General features: G+C 49.4%; 8 protein-coding genes across 8 annotated transcripts; 6 read left to right on the forward strand and 2 right to left on the reverse strand.

The window, feature by feature from the left end:
* Nucleotides 1-710: 710 nt before the first annotated feature.
* On the reverse strand, nt 711-1,706 carry PENARI_c002G03855 (IMPACT family protein; the record flags this gene model as incomplete). Its single annotated transcript, XM_022627400.1, has 1 exon — nt 711-1,706. One exon carries the CDS (start codon nt 1,704-1,706, stop codon nt 711-713), a length of 996 nt encoding a protein of 331 aa, XP_022492887.1.
* Nucleotides 1,707-2,004: 298 nt separating this feature from the next.
* Nucleotides 2,005-3,064, reverse strand: PENARI_c002G11210 (alpha/beta hydrolase; the record flags this gene model as incomplete). Its single annotated transcript, XM_022627905.1, has 3 exons — nt 2,005-2,480; nt 2,538-2,743; nt 2,799-3,064. 3 exons carry the CDS (start codon nt 3,062-3,064, stop codon nt 2,005-2,007), a joined length of 948 nt encoding a protein of 315 aa, XP_022492752.1.
* Nucleotides 3,065-4,140: 1,076 nt separating this feature from the next.
* PENARI_c002G03586 (putative aromatic amino acid aminotransferase) lies at nt 4,141-6,001 on the forward strand (the record flags this gene model as incomplete). Its single annotated transcript, XM_022627377.1, has 3 exons — nt 4,141-4,273; nt 4,330-4,891; nt 4,957-6,001. The coding sequence occupies 3 exons, from the start codon at nt 4,141-4,143 to the stop codon at nt 5,999-6,001; spliced, it is 1,740 nt and encodes a 579-aa protein (XP_022492558.1).
* A 593-nt stretch (nt 6,002-6,594) lies between these two features.
* Nucleotides 6,595-8,730, forward strand: PENARI_c002G06265 (LCCL domain-containing protein; the record flags this gene model as incomplete). The annotated part of the gene is made up of 2 exons (XM_022627561.1): nt 6,595-7,058; nt 7,119-8,730. 2 exons carry the CDS (start codon nt 6,595-6,597, stop codon nt 8,728-8,730), a joined length of 2,076 nt encoding a protein of 691 aa, XP_022492290.1.
* Nucleotides 8,731-9,168: 438 nt separating this feature from the next.
* PENARI_c002G07352 (uncharacterized protein) lies at nt 9,169-11,928 on the forward strand (the record flags this gene model as incomplete). Its single annotated transcript, XM_022627634.1, has 7 exons — nt 9,169-9,206; nt 9,383-9,484; nt 9,562-10,085; nt 10,142-10,440; nt 10,499-10,930; nt 10,990-11,237; nt 11,334-11,928. 7 exons carry the CDS (start codon nt 9,169-9,171, stop codon nt 11,926-11,928), a joined length of 2,238 nt encoding a protein of 745 aa, XP_022492450.1.
* A 1,736-nt stretch (nt 11,929-13,664) lies between these two features.
* On the forward strand, nt 13,665-15,285 carry PENARI_c002G01791 (putative choline transport protein Ctr; the record flags this gene model as incomplete). The annotated part of the gene is made up of 2 exons (XM_022627258.1): nt 13,665-14,167; nt 14,220-15,285. The coding sequence occupies 2 exons, from the start codon at nt 13,665-13,667 to the stop codon at nt 15,283-15,285; spliced, it is 1,569 nt and encodes a 522-aa protein (XP_022492182.1).
* Nucleotides 15,286-15,759: 474 nt separating this feature from the next.
* Nucleotides 15,760-17,537, forward strand: PENARI_c002G02884 (putative lysophospholipase; the record flags this gene model as incomplete). The annotated part of the gene is made up of 3 exons (XM_022627329.1): nt 15,760-16,735; nt 16,782-17,146; nt 17,208-17,537. The coding sequence occupies 3 exons, from the start codon at nt 15,760-15,762 to the stop codon at nt 17,535-17,537; spliced, it is 1,671 nt and encodes a 556-aa protein (XP_022492588.1).
* Nucleotides 17,538-19,257: 1,720 nt separating this feature from the next.
* On the forward strand, nt 19,258-20,385 carry PENARI_c002G03559 (NmrA family NAD(P)-binding protein; the record flags this gene model as incomplete). Its single annotated transcript, XM_022627375.1, has 2 exons — nt 19,258-19,901; nt 19,971-20,385. 2 exons carry the CDS (start codon nt 19,258-19,260, stop codon nt 20,383-20,385), a joined length of 1,059 nt encoding a protein of 352 aa, XP_022492599.1.
* Nucleotides 20,386-21,175: the final 790 nt, after the last annotated feature.

Genomic DNA, 21,175 nt, shown 5'->3' on the forward strand with positions numbered 1-21,175 from the left:
CCCTGCATCATGGCTGCAGACCGTTCGCATGCGCTGCTATCCCTCACAACCCGGTTTCTGCTGGTTCTACACGATGGTTATCCGAGTGTTTCGGGTTGTGGGTGGATGCTAGAGGTGAAAATTTGACGGTCGACCTGGACCTGGACTTGGACCCAGTACGTCGTCTTTGACCATGTTTACTCGATTTGGAATATGCACTATATCGGAAGGCTCTCTCGAATGTTTGCCGGGTCGTACATTTGCCGACGTAGAGATTTTCTGACTCTGTTATTTGGGCCTTTGCGCAGAGGTCATGCCAGACACTTGTCACATTGTGCCCGAGTGACAAGAGGTCCCACGGTATGTTTCATTCGAACTGGGGACCCCTGGTTGACGCTTGATTGAGGTGCAGATCCATTTGTGCGGGCAAGTGAGGCGCTGACATTGTCTCAAGGTGGTGAGATGAGCCAAGTAAGCAGCATTTCCCCTCTCTGGTCAAGTTCGGTCGTGGATAGATATCAAGTGTCTCCTGATCACTTTCAGGAAGGTCGTATCCGAAGATACTAGACTCATCGATGCCTGCTGAGGTTCCATCAAGCATCCCTTCAAACGGGCACGGTTGTTTCATCATCCCTGTCCTTTATGGGGCCAGACGTCTCCCATGTGAAAAGAGATCACAAGAGGAAATCCCAACGACTGAAGCAATCAAGGATAGAGAACGAGTTTCTCCTTCATTTCTTGCCCTTCTTCTTTCCCTTTTCAGCAGCAGTCCCCTCCTCCTTGGTGAACCCACCCTTGACCAACGCATCACGACCAACATCATTGATGAGCCGGAACCGCGCCGGGCCAAGATGAATCCCACCATACCACCGCGTAACAACAACAACCACATTCCACACATCCATCAACTGCATGACATGCAATAACCGCCCTCCAGCAGCAGTTTCCCCGTCATCATCATAATCCTGAACAATCGTCTCCCCCTCCTCCCCATTCCCTTCAGTCTTCCTCTGCCGAATCCGCCACGCACTAATATTATGCGTCGCAGCAGCAACCTTTCGATCAGTAGCAGTAAGATGATCAAGGTAAGCCTGCGCCTGCGCAAGACTCTGAACTCGCGCAACACGACCCACAAACACAGACTTCTTCTCCGTAGCAACATCCGAAAGGATCCAATCAGGCGGGCTATCAAGGCCAAACGCATCACGAAGCGATAAAGCCTCAAAGCTCTCCGCCGTCGTGTCATCAAATGTCGATGCGTCATTTTGGGTTTGCGCTTGCATTGACGAATCTCCCGATTCACCAGCCTCGTCTTTACCCCCTCCGCCGATATTCAATTCCGGGAAGACCTCCACAGCTTCACTGATCACGTCGAATAGACATACCGCCCCGGGCTGCCATGTTCGCTGGACAATATCTTCCAGTACATCAATTGCGATCTTACCCTCGCCGCGCGCGGCTGTCGATGCTGTTCCTAGCACTGTAGGTCTGGAATCTGGGTATGAGGCTTCAAACCCGATGATAAATGACAGATGAGGTTGGCCTGGGATTTGGAGGTTCACTGTTGTTTGTGCAGTGTCGTTGGATTGCGCAGGACTGCCCAGGTCGAGCGTGTTCTTGGATGTGCCGTTGGGGGTGCGCGTTACTGTTATTGTGTCTGGTTCGTAGATGGCATTTACTGCTTCGATTTCTTCGGCTAGGTCTTGGTTTTCTGGGTTGGGTGACATTGTTGGGAGCTTGAGCTCGTGCGGGGTGAAGATTGCGGATTGTGTCGGAGATTAACTATGTTGGCTATGGTCAGGCATTCAGGCATCAACTGGCTTTGGATTCTTAGTTGAGAACTACCGAGACTTTTATATGACACTTTCTTTAATTAAAAGTCTATGTCTGATTGGGATTTCTTGCAATACAGAAATTAATATTAATTGGAATTTCTCTGTTTCAAATGCTTTACATCAAGCTGAAAGGACCCTACAAACGGATTCATTGGCAAACAAATCAGGTATATAAAACAGTATATACAACTCACACATCCAATGCCCTCTTCAAATGCAGCGCAGCCAGATTAACAACAGCTTTAGCAGTCGCCGTCCCCCGAATAGGCTCAAGCATAACATAATCATGAATCTGCCCATCAGCCGTCAAAAAGGCAGTCTCAACTCCAGCCTTCTGCAACCTCAACCCGAAAGCCCGACCCTCTCCAATAAGGGGATCCGCACCCGACAGAAAGATAGTGGTTGGAGGAAACTTGGATAGCTCTTCATCCGATGCATACTTCAATGGCGACGTAAGCGCATTACGTCTGTCCTCCTCGTTCGGTAGAAAGGCACCTATCATCCAGTCCATCGTGCGTTCGGTGAGGTAAGGACCGTCCTTGTAGATTGTATATGTGGCACTTTTCTCTGCTGTGTCGGTGACCGGATAGAAGAGGATCAGTTGGCACAGCTTGATGGGTAAGTCGCGGGTGTGGGCTAGTTGGACCATTGCGATGGCCATGTGGCCTATGGGTATAAGTTATCAGTTATGGTCCTTCCTGTTCGTCAAAAGAAGTGGATTACCGCCAACACTATCACCAGCCAGAGCGAGCGTATCCGTCTTCAAGCCATGCTTCTCCCCATTCTCAACAATATACTTCAACACCGCGAATGATTGCTCAAATTGAGTAGGATACTGCTTCTCAGGGGCAGGGCTATAGTATGGGAATACTACAGCTGCGCTGGTTTGTCGCGCAAGGTCTTCCATCAAAGATCCGTGAACAGTGGGGCTAGAATTGGTGAGTATTATTGCCATCTGAAAGGGTGACAACGGTAGGGCGATACCTTCCCAGGATCCAGCCACCTCCATGCGTGTAGAAGATAGTAGGCAGATAACCGCTGGCATCTGTTGGTCTGAATATAATTGTCTTCACATTGTAGGACTCATAGGGGATCTTGAACTCTTCTTGGGTGACATCAGACGCTGGTGTGTGTTTCTGGACATCCTCGAGGATTTGGCGTGCTTCTGTTGGGGTCTTTTCGTATAGAGGGGTTCCTTTCGAGAGTTCATTGACAAAGGATTGGTTGACAAGATCCAAGGATGCGGCCATTATGATCGTGTGCATTGTTATTTGGGAGTACAGAGGTGGTATGGGTCATATATATATCGTAGCACTATATCAGTGGGAACAATGTCAATCTGATTTTGATAGATAGAAGACAACGCTCTATTTATCCTGATGGACTGGAATACCCTGAGGATGCCAATGAACTATAATATACAGTCTCACCTCAGCAAGTTCAATTAAGATAATGGTAGTAACGTCTTACGTCTCAAAGCTAGCGCCAAGCCCATGCTAAAAGGATGGCGACCAAGGATTTTTCGTAGAGGAAGACCTATCCAATCGCTAAGATCGCCTTCTAGTTTAAATTTTAGTAGATGATCGGGAAAAAGCCTTGGTGGGGGTCCAGATGTCAACAGGCCGGTTTTGGAATGACCCAAATGTGAGATGGACAATGATACACTCTCGTGACGTAGTAGGATCTAGATCAATAACTCATAATCAGGAATTAGAATGAGTAAGTAGCGGATTTTATTTTACACCGTTACCTGGCCGAAGATCTTTTAGAAGACTAAGTTAAGTTATATATGTGCCTTTTGTCTTAGGCATTCGAACCGGATGAAATTTTTGGAGGCAGCATTTGATCTTTCAATAGAAGGGCATTTTCTTTTCTCGATTCCTAGAGCCTTTAAGTCCAGGGCATTGTCTACTTATGCCACATCATCAATTGTCTCATGCAGTGAGCTCGCCATATTAGAAAAGTATCACCACAACAGCAACCACTCGGTTACAAGATCCTTGAGCCAACTCTTCCCCCATCTATCGCCATAGTGTCACTGGCACGAGATAAGATAGACTTCCAATGGCCAATGAAGCCAGTTCCAACCTGTCAGATCGAGTTAGACGCAGAGAAACCCCCGGTCTGGCGTTGCTTATCAAGCACTGCGGGGGGTGGGCCGGGGTTTCCGATTGTTTTATAATCAACTTGCTTCTGGTTACAGTTATCCTTTATTTCCACTCTATTTTCACTTTATAGTTGCTCTATTTACTCTATTTACTCCATTTTCTCTGATTTGCACGTTTATACTCTCATATGCAAGCCCGTTGAATTGGCGCCGATCACCATGACAGCAAGCGCTCCACTCCCATTGGACTTGTCGCACCACCTATCCTACGCGACGAAGAACAAGAAACCAAGCAGCGTCAAAGATTTCTATAAATACTTCCAAATCCCCGGAATCGCCAATTTTGCAGGAGGTAAAATACACCTGAAAATATCTTAATCTAAATACCATGTCTGACAATCTCTACAGGTTTGCCACACCCATCCTACTTCCCGTACGATACACTCGAAGCCAAAGTCGCTCTACCACAACGCTTCCAACCAACCAACAACGAAGACGTCAAAACCTCAGTGCGAGTAACAGTTCCAAAGGAAAGCCACACAAAAGATGTTTCACGAAGAATCGACCTAGCCACAGCCCTACAATATGGCACCGCTGAAGGCATCGCACCTCTATCTACATTCCTGCGACAATTCACACGCGAACATCTCCACCCAAATATTCCATATGCAGGTGGTCCTGATGTCATCATGACCTGCGGATCGACCGATGGCTTTCACAAAGCAGTCGAGGCATTTACGAATATATGGAACCCCGACCGGGACTGGATCCAACAGCGGGAAGGTGTCTTGTGCGAGGAGTGGGCATATATGAATGCCATTCAGACAGCTCGGCCTCGCGGACTGAATATTGCCAGCGTTGCGATGGATGGCCAAGGTATGCTTGCTACTGGTAAAGGTGGATTGAAGGATGTGTTGGAGAATTGGGATTTCCGGCGCGGTCGCCGGCCTCATTTAATGTATACTGTAGCGTAAGTATATAACGTACTTTGGACAGAAGTTGCCGTGGGTGGATTACACTAACTGTCTGTTACAGAACCGGCCAGAATCCTACCGGAGGTACACTTTCAGTCGAGCGACGAAAGCAGATCTACGCCCTCTGCCAGAGATACGATGTGATTATCGTCGAAGATGAACCGTATTGGAATTTGCAGTTTCCATCTGCGTATGAGAAGACTGTTCATTATCGTGGCTCGTCTCCTGAGCCCAATTTGTATACCAAGAACTACAACGCAGAGGGGAAGTCGTCAGGCTATGCGTTCCTGGATTCACTGGTTCCCTCATATCTATCTATTGATACCGAGGGCCGGGTAGTGAGACTGGACACATTTTCCAAGACCATCGCACCTGGCAGTCGACTTGGCTGGATTACAGCGCAGCCAGCATTTATCGAGCGCTTCGCTCGGATTACAGAGGTTACTACGCAGCAGCCATCTGGATTTGTTCAGTCTCTAGTGGCGGGGATGATCTTTGGAAAGTCAGAAGAGGACAACACCGCTCGGTCCAAACAAGTGTCTTCGGGTTGGCACATGGACGGTTGGGTCCGCTGGTTGGAAGGTCTACGCGGTAGCTATGAAAAGCGCATGCAAGCCATGTGCACGGTCCTGGAAGAGAACAAGTACCTTTTCCACAAGGGATCGACAGTAGATCATGTCGAGGACTGGGAGGTGATAGATCGGGTGCAGATGTTTGACTTTGTCTGGCCGATGGGCGGCATGTTCACTTGGATTGAGATCTTCTTTGATACCCACCCCTTGCGTTCTCAGTTCAGTGGCGAGCGGCTCTCCAAGGCCTGTTGGATCCATCTGACCAAGAAACCATATCTGTGTCTTGTTGGGCCGGGTAGTATGTTCGCTGCAACGCCCACATCTGCTGCGAAGGCGTACCGATACATTCGGGTGGCTTTTGCTCCCATGGATATCGATGCGGTGGCGCCTTTCACCCATAGATTGGTGGAGGGTCTACGCGCGTTCTGGCAGTTGAAGAACCTCGACGGCTTGAGTGGCGATGAAGAGGCCGAGATGGCCATGGAGGCTCTCCGACTAGGGCCAGGCGTCAACTTTCTAGGGACCGGGTGCTGATAGAGGTAATGGTTTGGGATAGAACATTAGGGTCTCGGAATGCATCAGAACGCCACCATTCAAAGCGTTTCCATCCAGTAGCCGGATTCAAGATCCCTGTGCTGGTCGCACAATGTAGGACAGTACGGATGTCACAGATGAAAGCTAAGATTGCATCTATTTCCCTACATTAGCGCGAGTCTATTTTTACCCGATCATCAAAAGGGGAAGAATGCATCGCCACTTACCCGTGACCGTGGCTGTCTGGGTCTCGTGATTGGTCTGGTTGCCTGACACACCCACTTCCCCAGATCTCATCTCTCTCTCTCTCTCTCTCTCTTCCTCTTCTCATTCTCATTCTCTCCAATATCCTCTCGTTTGTATTAACAACCTCTTACTCTTCATGATTTAAGTCTAGCACGGATCTCTCGCTCTGTTCGCTTGAGGGTTTTGTCCCTGGTGATCCTCCGCCCTACATACCGATCACGGAGATCTCCACTGTCTATCGCACTAGTACCCAAAGCCACCGAACCTCCGACATCATACATCATACCCACCGTTCGTTCCAGTTCTACGGACAACAGCACTCTTTACCTCCGATATAACCCTCCACCATGTTAGGAGAGGGTCGCGAGGAGGCCACCAGGCTCTATGTACCACCTCTACTCGAGGATGACGATCGTCCTGTCGATCCCGACACTTCCGAAGACCTACCGCCGCCCGACGTTGAAGCAGGCCACGCACTTCCCATCTGGCTACGGGAGTCGTCCAAGACTTTTCGCTGGGGATGGGTTCCGTTGCCGCTGAGAAAGGTCGGTCGCGCAACTGCCAAGTGGGTGAAAGGCCCTGATCCGCCACATATGCTTCTGTTGAAGCCGCTGTTTCCGCGAGTCCAGGAACTGCCCGTTCAATACCTTGACCGTCTGTTGCCCAAGCGCAAATATAAAACTTTGCTTTTGCTGCTGCTGTATGTGTCTTGGTTTTTGCCTTGGTTCCTTGTCTTGCTGCACTCGCGCTCTTCTGGGTATATTGAAGGATACGGTCGGCCGCAGACCCTGTCGTGTTCGTCAAACTTCTGGTATGTCGAATGAGAGAATCTTATGTTTTGCATTCACTACTAACGTTTTGACTGATTTAGGGAGTTTGATAATGGATGTGGAATTAATGGGAACGACTGCCGTCCATTTTCTTCCTCAACCATTGCCTTCCGGTGTCCCGCGAATTGCCGTGACACCAAATTACTGGAGCCTCACATTGTGGGAAACCATACATATAATTACCAAGGACTAGTGGTTGGAGGTCCTCAGCCTGATTCCTCTGACCGGGCACTTTACCGCGCGGACAGTTTTGTCTGCCAAGCGGCAATCCACGTCGGTGCTATCTCGAATGATGGCGGCTGCGGCGTTGTGAAGCTTGAGGGTGCGGCGCACTCTTTCCCTTCAGTTGAGCAGCATGGCATTCTGTCTGCTGCCTTCCCATCAACCTTCCCCAAGGCCTTCAGTTTCCTCCAGCTGTCTTCACCGCAGGCCAGCTGCCCATCAGACCCGCGCTGGACCCTGCTCGGAGTCACAGCTGCTGCTGTTGGCATTTTATGGCTTTTCTGCACGTCCCCACCTATATTGTTCTTCAGTACATTCTTTATGGTATTCTGTCATACCGGACTAGTTGCCGACCCGCCCTCATATCCCACCTTGGCCGACCTTGTCTCTAGTCTTCTATCTCGTCTACTGCCGGCTTCCTTCGTCGTTTATGTCCTATATAAGTTCTGTGCGGCACCGCTTTTACAGCCAATTTCCTCTCCCATCTACCAGCTATCAAAGATGCTGCTCTATTTGCCTCCGCTCTTCATTGGTGCTTTGAATAACTACACATTTGCGCGGTTGATTCCACTGCAGCGCCTTACTCCGATGGACATCCAGAAGCAACCGGGAGCGAAGTTCGCATTGGCTCTTGTCATTCCAACTGTGCTCGCGATCGTTCTGAGTCAAGCATGGCAGATTCGTCAGGGAGGCTTGCTTCCTCGATATTTGAAAATCTACTGCACGATGTTGCTGATAATCTTGATTTTGCTTCCTCTTCCTGGTCTTCGGCTTCGGATCCATCATTATATCCTGGCTATTCTTCTCATGCCAGGAACTGCTTTCCCTACTCGTCCATCGCTCATCTACCAGGGCCTACTGCTAGGTCTCTTCATCAACGGAGTTGCCCGGTGGGGATTCGCCTCAATCATTGAGACTCCCGCCGCCTTGGGAGAGCATGCGCCACTCGGAGATGGAATTCATGGTTGGTGGGGATCTACTTACCCGAACATCACCGAATCATCCGTCAATATCTCGCTGCCAGAATTAGGGTCTGTCCACACCCATCGCGGCAACGGGAATATCACCTTCTCTCTATGGGAGCATGACCGGATGTCCGACCTCGCAGTAGATGGTATCTCAGTTCTCCTTAATGACGTGGAGCGCTGGCGCGGGTACCTTGACGAAGATAAGCGGGGAGAATTTACATGGCACCGTCATGGTCATGACGGCCTAGAGCTACAGACCAAACCCCGCCTGGTAAATCGCGATGTCACCACCGATATTGAACCCCAATCAGTCCTACTCGCTGATAGCGACCCTGATGATGAACCCGAAGATCTTTTCTTCCGATTCGCCTTCTTGAGGGGCGCCGAGGCTGGCACATACGGCCCGGCAGGGGTCTGGCTGAGCGATGGCACATGGTACCCTCCTTCACCTCCGAAGGAGTAGACTTGGCTTTCTGCATTAACGATATTCGACTTCGTTACTTTTCCTTTTGACATTCCCTTGCAAATATAGACCTATACACCCTTGGTATATGTGTGCTGGACACGCTGTGCCCACTTGAGTGCTAGAGAGGCACGGCGTTCGCAGGATCACTCGTTTATGATAGGTTTCAATAGAGATATTACAACAATTCCTCGTCCTCCTTGTTTGACTTTTCTTTTTTCTTCTACAATGGATCCGCCTAAATCTTGAATTGTCTTTGCAGAATTCGCCGCAGTAGGATCATACCACGTGATCATATAGGCACCAGCCAAGCAAGTGAGCCGAGACAGCGCTCAACCTCTAAAGCTTCACTTCAATCACGCTTAATTTTGACATTTTGGGCGTCGCAGCAGGCCTGAACCATCCTGGTACCAATGGAACCCGAAGGATCCGATCAGGATGGACGCGAAGCGCCAAGCGCCTTGGTCCGACGTGCGGTATGTGCTACACAAACCAACCCCCTGGCATAGACATCGGAGGCATACATACGGTCCAAGAAAAAGAAAGCAAAAAAGGCTAACATAATATTCGAAATGCAAGTGTGATCAATGTCGACTCCGAAAGGTACAATGGAAATGACACGACATGCATGATCCGATCTAACCTTGCACAGATCCGATGCGATAAGCGAACACCATGTTCCAATTGTCGCAGCTCCAGCATTGCATGCCGATCAACAGGCGAAGGCCAGAAGCCAACAGAGCCCAGACGACGAGTGTTAATTTCAAATCAGTAGTATGTATACGCAGCTCTACTCCCAATGCGGGAGGACCATTATTAACAGAAGGACAGTGAGAAAAAGATCGACTTGATCGAAGAACGTCTGGGGAATATCGAGAGATCTCTTCAGGAGTTAGTTAGGAATACATCTCAACCACAGAGTCTTGCTGCGCCGCAACAACGGGAGTCGTATTATACTCCTTCTCCGCAAAATTCAACTCAGTCACAGTCAACAGCTCAGAACAGCGGAAAGTCCAAGCTCCCTCTTTACACAACCAACCCTACACTCGAGCAACATGATTCAAGCTCTGGGTTTGAGGGTAGCTCGTCTCTTGCTGCACATGGGGCATATGCGAGCGCGTTCCTTGAGTCGGCTGTTTCGAAGAGCTCGCCGCAGGTTCTGTCCAGTCCAAAGATTAACGCTGCTCTGTCATCATTGAAGCAGATTGTCAGTATCCAAAACCAGCGCCGAGAGGCCGATATGCAGGGGGATCAAGCTTCTACCAAGAGAGCGAGGCTAGGTGTGAGGTGTGATATTCGTGACCTGGAGATGCCACCCTTGCCATTGGTTCTAAGGATGCTACGGCAGATCAAAGGTATGGCATATTTTGGTTCTAATGATCTTTTCATATTGCTTATCTCACTTGTTTAGAGAATCCACCTGCCTGCTTTGGTGGTTATGTCCCTTTCCTCCGCGTGGATTATTTTACCGAAAAGTGCCGCGAAGTGTATTTCTGTACAGATGATTACTCGGATGCGGCATTTGTTATATCCAACTTTGGTATATACAGCATCTTCTACGAACTCGGTAGCACAGATCCGGACCCTAATTTGCGAGAGGAGTATCTGAGCTACATCGAGACGTGCCGCAACAATTTGGAGACAGCGCTTGCTAATTTGAATATCCTGATGCCGGCAACGCAGGAGTCAATCAAGGCGTTAGCCGTAGGTGTAAGTCTCTTACCCTCGTCTGGATTCAGCCGTACCAGCTCCATACTTATCAAAACAGGCTATGCACGCACTGGAGATCTCGAAACCATCTGTCGGCTGGACCCTAGCGTCAACAGCCATGCATTTATGCCAAACACTTGGATATCACCGATTCTCATCAATGGAGCATGATCCACCACCAATCCAAAGACAAAAGCAAGTTCTCTTCTGGTCCGTCTATACAGTACTGAACATGATGTCTCTGCGCCTGGGGCGCGCCTCCTCCATTCAAAACTACGACATCAGCCTTCCAGCACCAGTTGTCAACCCCGATATCCCCAGCCCGTGGGGTGGCGTCTGTGTATGGTGGACCAGATCGGCCATCATCCAGAGTAACGTCTATCGACTACTATATAGCCCAGAGGCGCTGCAGCAACCAGAAAGTGACCGAGTCGCACATGCATACCGACTAGCTGCTGAGATGCAGGAGACTGTTATGGAGCCTTTTGAGGTATGTCCACTTCGTACCTGTGGGTTTGACAGAGTTACGGAGGATTAACATTAATGCAGATTTTCATGTCATCTGGTCTCAAAATTTCCGATATCGATCTCATATACCTCCAAACCGACAAGATTAGCCGCCTGTCTATCCTAACTCTGATATACCGAGCAATTCCCGCGTCAGATGGACCCGGTCCCGGCACTACCTTCATACCAGAATGTATCAAGACAGCCCGGGAAGCATTAGAAACCCATCGGCAATGCGTCGCCACTCTCAACGAGACGCCCGATTTCATGAAAATCTCTTACATGCACTGGTAAGTGTTTTGCAAAAGCCTCTAACATACATCCCCGAGGTGAACCTTCTACCATATCCCGAAAACGAAATCTAACAAATATGCCGCTAATAACAGGGCCGTCCTCCTCTCCCCTTTCGTCCCATTCATAGTAATATTATGCAACGTAATAGCAACCTCCAACCAAGCCGATCTCACCCAACTAGAAGATTTCATCGCCTCCCTACGCCCCCTCTGCTCATACTCGCCGTCAATTGATAGACTACACACCCTCTGTTCGGTCCTCGGCACCGTCGCCCGCCTCTACTTCGAAGCGAATACCCGTCAATCAAACGAAGACCTGAGTCTTGCGGAGGTTGGGCAGGAATTTGATGTTTATTTAAGTGCTCTGGGTCTTGCACCTACTAATACTATGAGTGGCAGTGGAGTGGGGAGTGGGAGTGGTAATGTTCAGGCGGAGAGTTCGAGTTCGAATTCGAACTCGCAGGGGTATTTCCAGGCGGATATTCCTTCTGTGCATGTTAGTTCTGCTGAGGTGCCGCAACAGTCGCAGCAGGGGCATCAGACCGGGTTCCCGTATCATAATCAGGGCCATGAGCCTGCTACGGCAGAGATGGCGCAGGCCGCTCAGTTGGGGAATTGGTTTTGGGGAAATCAGTACATGATGGGGCTTTTAGAAGAGGATTTATCACAGTTCAATCCTGGTTGGTGATGAACAATATTAAATTCACGGGCTATATGCTGTATTTAAAATCAAGCCACTGTAAAAATCCTTCAGTTGGTTGGTCGGGCAGATAATCTCATATCCAAGATAATTCTATTAGCACATCGCAACTTATATCCTATCCTGATCGTCGTCTACGGAGATCCTTTAACCCCCCTCGCAAGGGTCATATAGACGTACATCTCTCCGCACTCCCACGAGAATTCGGAGCGGCTAGCACTTAAGCCCTGATGAGCTCTTAGAACAAATTGAGGAATTGATATACCGCGGCTTCTTAGGTTAGGACACCAATTATGAGGCAAAGCATATCACACAAAATCTAAGAAGTACTGAAGGAAACGCCTCATTATTCTTAAGCTTACCAGTCCCAGCAAGAGGATAGTGTGAAAAATGTAATTCCATTATCCTACCTAGTTCCTAAAATAAAGAATATCTAATTCCTTCTGATATACTACGTGACGGTGTGTTAGGGCATCGAAAGCCAAAAAGCGAAACTAACCGGAAAAGGAAGTTCTCACTTTGCATAACAAAAAAGGGGGCCTGCGCGAATGAAAACGGCCGCCTAACGCTAAGGAAGCCCTATCATTTTAGACTGGTCTATAGATGTACTGTTTCGAATTCTGCTCATCTCACGTTTGATACAAAGCCATCGTTTACTAACAGTAAATGGAAAACAAAAATAAGCCCTGAGGCAGATTCTAATGAAAATTCTGGAAAACAGTCAATTATGTGGACTATGCAGGTAGATATGCAACGGATATTATACCCGTTAGAGAACCGATACTCCACAATGCACGCTGTATTTTGCAGAACTTCCAATGCAAAGATACGGAAGGAAGGAATACATCATTCTAGTCTACTGTAATGAATAATAAGAGTTAAAATCAATAGTCATTATTCTCTTCCGACAACATTCCGAAGGCTATGACGTCGCCAAGAAAAATCTTTCAACGCCCGTGTGGAAACCCTTAGCGTGCGGGATTTAAGATGAAAACCGCAGGTGTAAAATGGCTCGGTTTGGTCCCGATGGATCCCAAAAGAGGGTCTTTTTCGGATTCGTTGAATCGGGTTTAAACGCCACGGGAAACACTGGAGCCTGACCCGCCGAGTGACGATGCTCGCTCCGAACAACGCAGTGGCCGAGGACTCGGCTTGCCTATGTTTGAGCCAGTGATGTATAAAATATAAATCCACTCAACGGCTAAGGTATTACTATGATGTTGTTGTGGGTAAGTTGCCAACAAGGAACAAACGCAAAAATCTTATTAAAGAAGATATTCGGCTTCCCGATTTGTGACAATTCCTCAGTTCTCACATTTCATTCATTCATTTCTCCTGAAGCATTGTTCTGCCGTGCAGATCAGCTTCACTTCAACCTTTAGGGAACTCCTTCCTCGACACTGTTGATAAGCAGAAGAGAAAACAAATTATACAGACTCGCTTCTGTAATCTGATACTGTTACTCTGTACGATCTCTGGGTACCACATCAATATCACCGACGTCCCAAGCAACAACGACACCCACTTGCACCTGCATCTCACCAAAGCAGCAAAACTATACCACAGCACCAAATCCAGTCCCTTTGCACCAAACTCGGACCGATCCATCGAAACCCCTATGCAACAAGCCTGAGAATCTATATAGATACCTTGACTTTATCCACAGCAACAAAAAACCCCAACCCGAAACTCCTCGCACCTATATACCAGTGAAAACCGACGTAATGGGTGAAATTGACCTCGAAAAGACAGCCAACTTCAAGTACGCCTCCAATGCCTCCAGCAATGACTCGCAATTGAGCAGCTCCAACTCCGACGCCGCGCGCCTGGCGGAGATGGGCTACTCACAGGATCTGAACCGGAATTTCTCTATTCTGTCGCTGGTCGGCATTGCATTCTGCATGTCCAATTCCTGGTTCGGTATCTCTGCCTCGATGATCACTGGTATCAACTCCGGTGGAACGGTACTGATCATTTATGGCTTGCTGTGGATTACCTTGATCTCGCTGGGCGTGGCTGCTTCGCTTTCTGAGCTGGCTAGCTCCATGCCTAATGCTGGTGGTCAGTACTTCTGGGCTTATGAGCTGGCGCCGCGCAAGTATGCTCGTTTTGCTTCTTACCTCAGTGGTTGGTTTGGCTATGCTGGTGCTATCTTTGCTTGCTCCAGTGTTGTGCTTGGTCTTGGCCAGGGCGCTGTGGGCATGTGGAAACTTGGCCATCCTGATTTGTATGATTTTGCTTCTTGGTTTGATTCATGTGGTGGGCTGACTTTCTACTAGTGAGATTGAGTCGTGGCACATCGTTGTTGCATATCAAGTGATCAACTTCTTCTGTTTCCTTTTCAACTGCTTTGGAAAGGTTCTTCCGGCTGTTGCCAAGTGCACCCTCTACATTTCTCTCATTTCTTTCCTGGTTATTCTGGTCACCGTGCCAGCCTGCGCTCGTCCCCATGCTAGCGCTGAGTATGTCTTTGGTCACTTTGTCAACTCCACTGGCTGGAAATCTGACGGCATGGCCTTCATCGTGGGTCTTATCAACCCCAACTGGATCTTCGCCTGTCTGGACTCTGCCACCCATCTTGCTGAGGAAGTCCCTCAGCCCGAGAAGAACATTCCAATCGCGATCATGACCACTGTTGGCATTGGCTTCGTGACCTCATGGACCTACTGTATCTCCATGTTCTTCGGCATCAAAGATCTGGACTCGCTGGTGAACAGCACAACCGGCGTGCCCATCCTGGAGCTCTACTACCAAGCCTTGGACAACAAGGCCGGAGCCATCGTCCTCGAGACTTTGCTGATTGTCACCGGCATGGGTTGCCAGATCGCCTGCCACACCTGGCAATCCCGTCTCTGCTGGGCCTTTGCCCGTGACCGCGGTATGCCCGGCCACAAGTGGCTGTCGCAGGTGAATCACACCCTGGACGTGCCCCTGGTAGCGCACTCTGTCAGCTGCTTCATCGTTGGCGCTCTGGGCCTGCTGTACCTCGGTTCCACCACTGCTTTCAACAGTATGATGACGGCTTGCATTTCGCTGCTGTACATCTCCTACTCTATCCCCATTCTGTGCCTGTGGTACAAGGGCCGTGATAACATCCACCACGGCCCCTTCTGGCTGGGCAAGCTCGGAATGGTTGCCAACCTTGTTACCATCCTCTGGACTATTTTCTGTCTGGTGATGTACTCGTTCCCGTCGACTATGCCTGTTCAGACTGGTAACATGAACTATGTCTCGGCTGTCTACGGTGTGGTTGTGTTTGTTATTCTTGTTGACTGGTTTGCTCGTGGGCGCAAGTCGTTCAAGCGTGACGAGGTCAGTGAAGCAAAGATTGAAGATTCGGAGTGAATATTTTGCATGTATTGAGCATTGGAGGAGTATAGCATATAGATCGATATACCCATTGTTAATGAAAGTTCTTACTGTTTACTTCCTTCAATTGCCACCGGGAGGCCTTTCAGTACTCCGATAGTGGAGACATTCTTAAAGTTCAGCCAATCACGGCCCGCGTACGTAATACGATCGGGGTCACTTGGGGTTTCCCACACTTCGGCCAAAAGAGTCAATCATCGAACTACGTCTGTTTTACCTCTCGGTGATCGTGAAAATTTTGATTCTTTTAACGTCATCTGCCCCGCGATCCGCAGAATTATCGTGGATCAGGCCCATTGAGTTTACGACTGAACGAGATTAATGTGAACGACCTGATTGGATGCATACATGTATCACTGAATTGAATTGAATTGAAAATAAAACCAAACCGTCGAGCTATCCAGCTCGAACAGCACAGAGACAAGAATGCTCTCCGCCAGTATCAACAAGATGACCGTCCCAACAATCCCAGAGATGGGCGAGGCAAAGCCTGAAGGGACCGTGCAAGAATCACGCGTCTTGATCATCATGACAGGAGGCACAATCTGCATGCAACCTTCGCCATCAGGCTTCATCCCAGCGCGCGGCTTCCAAGAGAAATGCATGGCGCGTGTACCAACATTCAACGATGGCTCACCGTCGACAACAATGGACGTGGTAGCCAACGCAGCCAACGAAGTCAAAGAACACCCCAGTCTGCGCACGCCCATGACAGCTTACGGACGACAAGTCCGATACACAGTCTTCGAGTTCGAAGAACTCCTCGACAGCAGCTCCATCGACGCAAAAGGCTGGGCCGAGATCGCTGAGACGGTCTTCCGGAACTACACGCTCTTCGACGGGTTTGTGATTCTGCATGGCACGGATAGTCTGGCGTATACTTGTTCCGCGCTCAGCTTTATGCTGCAGAATTTGGGAAAGCCCGTTGTGCTTACTGGCTCGCAGGCGCCCATGCTTGAGCTGCAGAATGATGCCACGGATAACCTGCTCGGCTCGCTAGTTGTTGCGGGTCATTTCATGATTCCGGAGGTGTGTTTGTATTTTAATAACAGATTGTTCCGCGGGAATCGGACTACGAAGGTTGCTGCTAGTGACTTTGCTGCGTTTGATGCGCCCAATTGTGCGCCGTTGGCTGTTACCACTTCTATGCGGACGAATGTTAATTGGGATATGGTTCACCGGCCGAGGAGTTTGCAGCATTTTAGTATTCAGACTAATCTGGATACTACCCATGTTGCTTGCCTGCGTATCTTCCCTGGTATCAAGCCGGAGATGGTGGATGCGGTGTTGAAGTTGGATGGATTGCGAGGATTGATTCTGGAGACGTTTGGTGCGGGCAATGCGCCATCTGGTCAGGATAATGCTATGATCAACGTTCTGGCTAGTGCGATTCAGCGGGGCATTGTTATCGTGAACATCACACAGTGTGAGTATAGCCCTATCCAACAGTGGGATGGAACTGATGTTTCTAGGTCTCACTGGCAGCGTCAGTCCAGTCTATGCCACAGGCATGAGTCTCTCCCGAGCCGGAGTCGTCGCAGGTCTCGACATGACCACCGAAGGAGCATTGACCAAACTGGCCTACCTACTCGCGCTCCCAGGTTCCACACCAGAATCAGTCCGCGAGCGCATGTCAGTATCACTCCGCGGCGAGCTGACCGAGTCATCGCAACCTGTATTCCGTCACCCGGACGGCGCGCTCCCCGAACGCATCCAAACGCTCACCGTAATGGGCTATGCCATCGCCCACGGCGACCTAGAGAAGGTCCAAGCGATCACCAAAAGCGAACACCACTGGCTCCTCAACGACGCCGATTACTCGGGCAACACGCCAATTGTGAGTGCCACCCCAACCAAACTCTCTCTTATCTCTTTCTCAGCAAGCTAACATATCGCAGCATCTCGCCTCAACCTCCCCCGCAATTTCAATCCTCCATTTCCTCTTATCGCAAGGCGGCTCCGTCCATCTCCGCAATCGCGCCGGCCGCACCCCACTCTTCCTCGCAGCTAACGCTGGCCTCTCAGAGAACGTCCTTCTCCTCCGCAAGTCGGGTGCTCACCTGCACTCCGATGAGCGACCCGCGGCTGAGCTGTTGGCCCGTCATCGTCCCTCGGTCTGGGGGTTGGCGGGGGTCGGACCGAAAGAGATTAGCCAGCGCGAGATGGACGAGGAGTGGGATTGGGACGCTGGTCGAGGTAGGATGACGGCTGGATCAGCACCATCTTAACATGTTAATCACGGGTGTCATATGATGTGCTCTTTTTTTATATTTTTATATTTTTCTTTTTTCCTACTCCTTTTATTCCCCGTTTTTGGACATTTAGAAAGACCGTCGGCCCACAAGACCGAGAATACCCTTGGAGCCTGTCGTTTCCTTCTTTAATGCCGCTAAGACTGTTTTAGTTCTGCGCTTGCACCTGCTAGACATTATTCCAGATGACGCTAGAATATAGAATGGTCACGGGTTCATTGCACCATTTCCCATTTCTCATGTCCCACTCCCCTTAGGTTGCGCAATATTGCGACTGATGTATACTGAAATAGGACTTGAAACCCGGCACTTCATGCCCAATGCCTAAACAAGCTGTACTCCGTAGCTAAGAACAATAGTGTAAATGGCTAAGAGCAAGTCCGCGGAGATCGGGCCCTGCCGCACCAAGCCACCAAGTGGGGAAGATAAGGAGGTTTTCTTTTCCTGATTTTCTGGGGTTAGGGCTTCGTAGGTTACATGCTTGGTCACTGTTGAGGTTCTAGATGTTAGAATGGTGGGGTAGCCTGCAGAATTCATTGCTTTTCCCCCTATTTCTTTTCTTTTCTTTTCGTTGCTTTTTCGTATGTACAAACTGTATACAAGGTGGACACGTATAAACACCGTTTCTCTCAAGTAATAAGTAACCCGCCAAATCCACCGATTGCCTCATAGATCTAGGAAATCCTCTCATGAATGATGTGATGCATTGGGTTTGCGGGGTTTCGGAATTTTAGCGTAGGCGATCCGAGGGTAAACAGCACACCATACGGAGTATAGAGTGCTAGTACATGCCCATAGCATAATCCGTATACCCGTCCTCGTCTTGTCTTACCTTTTAGGGATGATGTTCCCATGCAGAAACAGGTACATGAACTCCTGTCTTCAGGCACACATGTACACATTGCCCACTATAACAGGTGTAACTTATGGATCGGGTGGGTTTTGGAGTAGCAGCCGCCGCAATTGGTTGAGTAGGCCCCAGCAGATATACGGAGTACACCACGTGAGGCTACCCCTGGCAGATTGTTGGTGGAAGTCACCTGCGCTATTTAGTTATTCTTAGGCTCGGAGGGGCCATCCGACGTTGCTCTTGGCGTGGTATAGATGTACTGTAGGGTGTAGTTGTATCTACATGTATAGCTATAGGTGTGACTATAAGGGGACTGTGAAATAGCTGTCTATAGATACATTCCTAGTAAGAGTAAGAGTATAAGCTCATCCGAGTCCCGAAAAGTGTACGGTCAAGGATCTTCCCGGTGCCGAATGGCCGATTTACGTAAAGGAAAGCACTCGATTTTTCTTTTTCTTTTTTTTTTTTTTTAAGAGTCCCGCGATGGTGTCATATGAGACTTGAATAAGTATAAGTATATACCTAGGTAGGCTTTTATAGCGCACATTGACTGATCCTCTATTAGTGCCTACTCTATACTCTTATCTTATCCTCCACCTTTCCGCAAACAGTCAAAATTGCGAAGTTGAGAATTGAATTTTTCGCGCCGCCGCTGATCCAAAGTATTGGAGACTGATGACTGTTCCAATCGCATAATCTCGGAGACCTTTCAACTTTGACCTCCCAAGGTACCCCACCACCTCGCCAAGGCTTACTCCGGATTTTCTTCTTTTATCTGGCCTACTCCCTCTCATCTGATAACCACTCTATCCTTCTCCTCCCCCGGACCCTCCACCCTCCACCCGGATGACACAACCGCAGAAGACCATTGCCGTGGTCAACGCGACAGGCCGGCAAGCGGCGTCGCTAATCCGCGTCGCGTCCGCCGTGGGGTACTCAGTACGCGCGCAAATTCACTCACTGAAAGGCACAATCGCACCGGAGCTAGCCGAACTACCAAACGTGACACTCCTGCAAGGACCACTCCTCGGCAATGTCGCCCTAATGGACGAGCTCTTCAAGGGCGCGCAACTCGCCTTCATCAACACCACCTCCCAGTCCGGCGACGAGGTAGCCATCGGCCGGGCCCTCGCCGACGCTGCCAAACGAGCCGGTTCTATCCAGCATTACATCTATAGCAGTATGCCGGATCATTCGGTCCATGGACCTTGGCCGGCTGTTCCGCAGTGGGCGCCCAAGTTCACAGTGGAAAACTATATTCGCCAGCTGGGCATGCCGGCGACTTTTGTCTACGCCGGTATCTACAACAATAATTTTACTAGCTTGCCCTATCCGCTTTTCCAGATGGAGTTGCTGGCTGATGGGAGCTTTGAGTGGCGTGCGCCGTTTGATCCGGATATTCCACTACCCTGGCTGGATGCGGAGCATGATGTGGGACCGACTCTGCTGCAGATTTTCAAGGATGGAACGAAGAAATGGAATGGTCATCGGTAGGACAACCCCGGATCCCGACAAAGAAAGGGAAAGAGAATGAAGAACGAAAGACTGACATCCACTAGCATCGCACTCACATTCGAAACCCTCTCCCCCCTCCAAGTCTGCGCAGCCTTCTCTCGCGCCCTCGACCGGCCATGCAATTACGTCCGCGTGCCCAAAATCGAAATCAAGGTCAATATCCCACCAGGGTACCGGGAACAACTAGAAGCCCTAGAGATCCTGTTCGGCACATATGACGCACCTTACTTCCCACAACCAGAATTCTCACAGCCAGCCGCTGGCTCACCAAAGGGTCTCGGGCCCGCGGGTGGAAAGGGTGCTGGTGCGGGTATGATGCAGGGGCCTGGTGGGGTTATCTCGCTGCGGGTGACGGATGAATCTCGACATCTGTGGCAGGGCTGGCGCGATATGGAAGAGTATGCGCGGGAAGTGTTCCCCGTCGAAGAGGAGGCGAATGGGTTAGATTGGATGCTTTAGTTATCTATGATGACTTTGCTTTTCCTCTTTCTGCTCTTTGCGACTCTTCTTTTTACTCTTATCACGACAGTTCGACCGGGTGAGACGTGCATGGTGATGATGTTCTGTGCATGTACACTTACCTTTTGCTGTTTTTTTCCTTTGTTTTAATCATTGCATTCTTGGCGAAATGGCATGGGATATATGGACTTTCATGACTTAACCTCGGTTCTTAATCGGAAAGATGCTTGGGGTAGCATCGAACGAGGGTTGTCCATTCTACGTGGTTTGACATGATTTGATCAGATCGATCTCAGACTCGCCACTGAAAAAAAAAGTGTTTTTGTTTTTTGTGTTTCAATTGCTTTTGCTTTTGTTTCGTTCAGCCTCAAGCTCGAAAAGGAGACAAAAAATATGGAATAAGATATCCCGACTCTGGCTATTGTCAGATTTATGTGCTCAATGCTATGATCACGATTATGCCCACTTCTATTTTCTTTACTTTACTGTACTATACTATACTATACTCTCTTCTCCTTCTACTATATTAACTAGCAAACCCCGACTCAATCCCCGACGGTCCCCGTCAACAATCCACATGACTCACAATGAACCAACCTCCGCCATCTGCAGGTCCCCGTGCGCTCGCCTAGGTTCATCCTGCAGACCGCCTCTCTTATCTCACTCACGTGCGACAAATCAGAAACAACGAAAGAAACAGATGGGCAGATAGATAGAGAATGGCACGCCGGATAGCGAGCCTAGTTTATTAGATGTCATTTCTAGGGTGGGCAAGTCTACCCGGCAGAAG

This window comes from Penicillium arizonense, assembly GCF_001773325.1.
Source record: "Penicillium arizonense strain CBS 141311 chromosome Unknown PENARI_contig002, whole genome shotgun sequence".
NCBI classification, from domain to species: domain Eukaryota; kingdom Fungi; phylum Ascomycota; class Eurotiomycetes; order Eurotiales; family Aspergillaceae; genus Penicillium; species Penicillium arizonense.